Here is a 1,610-nt window from a genome sequence, read left to right on the forward strand (position 1 = left end):
TTTGACAGTTGAACCGTTTTCTTTGTCGACGTTAGTCGCGCCTTCTCCCTCTATCCCTGCTTCACATTTTTCTTGTGAGTGATTTTATATTTCAGTTGTATGCATTGTCTCGTCTATGCCTAAGACTGAATATTAGATATTTAAATAGTATTAGGCTTAGGACAATTACGCATTCTTATATGTACCCACCAACAAAAGCGCCTGTCGCCAGTCCGTCAACCGAATCACGAGACGAAACTTTGTCCCGCGGTGGGTGGGTCTTGAAGAGTTTCATCTGCTGATTCGATTCACGACGCCCTCGGGGAGGCCTGACAGCGCTTTTGTTGATGGGCACATTTGTAAATGCAAAATTTAGCCATTATGTGAGCGCAGATGCATATTTTCATAAGTTATTAGTACCGGTACTTAATCCAGTATATATTCAATTATTTTTAAATGCATAATTTTAGCGGTCTATAGTGCATATTCAATGGTTTTAAGTGTAGGTTATGTTTATCATATGGCTAATTATGATTATAAGATGCGGTAAGTATAACGTGGCTACGTGTTGGTGGGCCACTAAACAGGAGGCAAGAGGAATTTGTTTTCACGGGTTTCTTAATATCATTTAGCATTTTTCACATTTTAGTCCAGTAGGTATAATTAATGGTGCTGCTAGTACATATTTTCCTAAAGTGGTATAGTAATTATAATCGTAATAATAATTATGTGTTACTTATGTTCTCATTGCCAGTATGCATGCAACGTTATTTTTTCTTTCACAGATTATTTATCTGCAAATGTCAGTAAAAAAAAAAAAAAAAAAAAAGAAAAAAAAAAGGAAGTGGAATGATTCATATGTTGATTTTGGTTTCATCTGCATGACGGAACGAGATGGGAATGAAAGACCCCAGTGCATGATTTGCAACTTGGTAATGAGCAATGGAAATTTGAAGCCATCAGCGCTGAGGGAACAACTCGGAATCAAGCAGAGTAATCATGTGGGCACATCGGTTGATACAGTTGAGAAGAATTCATTATGGTCAGAAAGCAACGATTTTATCCTATGGGTTTGCTGCTCCTGGAAAACCTCTTCTGGGAGCCTCTTACAAAGTTTCGTACATAATTGCCAAAGAAAAGAAGCCCCACACGATTGGAGAGCCCCTAGTGAAGCCCTTTGTGTTGGAGATGACGAAAATCGTGCTGGAGAGGATGCCGTGAAGCAATTGAGTCAGGTGTTCTTGTCCAACGACACTGTACGCCAGAGAATTAAAGACACGAGTCAGACATAACAGCCCAAGTTGTCAGCGAGAAAGAACAGTCCCGCAAAAATCAGCATGCAAATCGATGAATCAACTGACGTTTCAAACCACAGTCAATTGCTTGTATTTGTACGCTATGTACATGAAAGGTGTATCAAGGAAGAGTTCTTATTCTGTGAACGACTTGAAACAACAACCAAAGCAGATGATGTATTCAGGCTGGTCCAATTGTTCTTTGATTGCCATGAATTGTCATGGGATTTGATTGGGTCTATTTGTACGGATGGAGCTCCTGCCATGATTGGCAAAAAATCTGGATTCGTTGCTATGGTCAAGGAGAAAGCTCCACATGTGCTCACCACACACTGT

The 1,610-nt window shown here is 39.8% G+C and overlaps 1 protein-coding gene across 1 annotated transcript in view; it reads left to right on the plus strand.

Annotated features, from left to right (window-relative positions):
* Positions 1-1,316: 1,316 nt before the first annotated feature.
* Positions 1,317-1,610, plus strand: part of LOC143018706 (protein FAM200C-like) — a 564-nt gene continuing 270 nt past the window's right edge. Inside the window, exon 1 of the mRNA XM_076174291.1 lies at positions 1,317-1,610. This exon is cut by the window's right edge and continues 270 nt beyond it. Coding sequence (XP_076030406.1) covers positions 1,317-1,610 — 294 coding nt within the window.

Source organism: Oratosquilla oratoria, chromosome 35, assembly GCF_046742065.1.
Source record: "Oratosquilla oratoria isolate Oo_2021 chromosome 35, ASM4674206v1, whole genome shotgun sequence".
Taxonomy (NCBI): Eukaryota; Metazoa; Arthropoda; class Malacostraca; order Stomatopoda; family Squillidae; genus Oratosquilla; species Oratosquilla oratoria.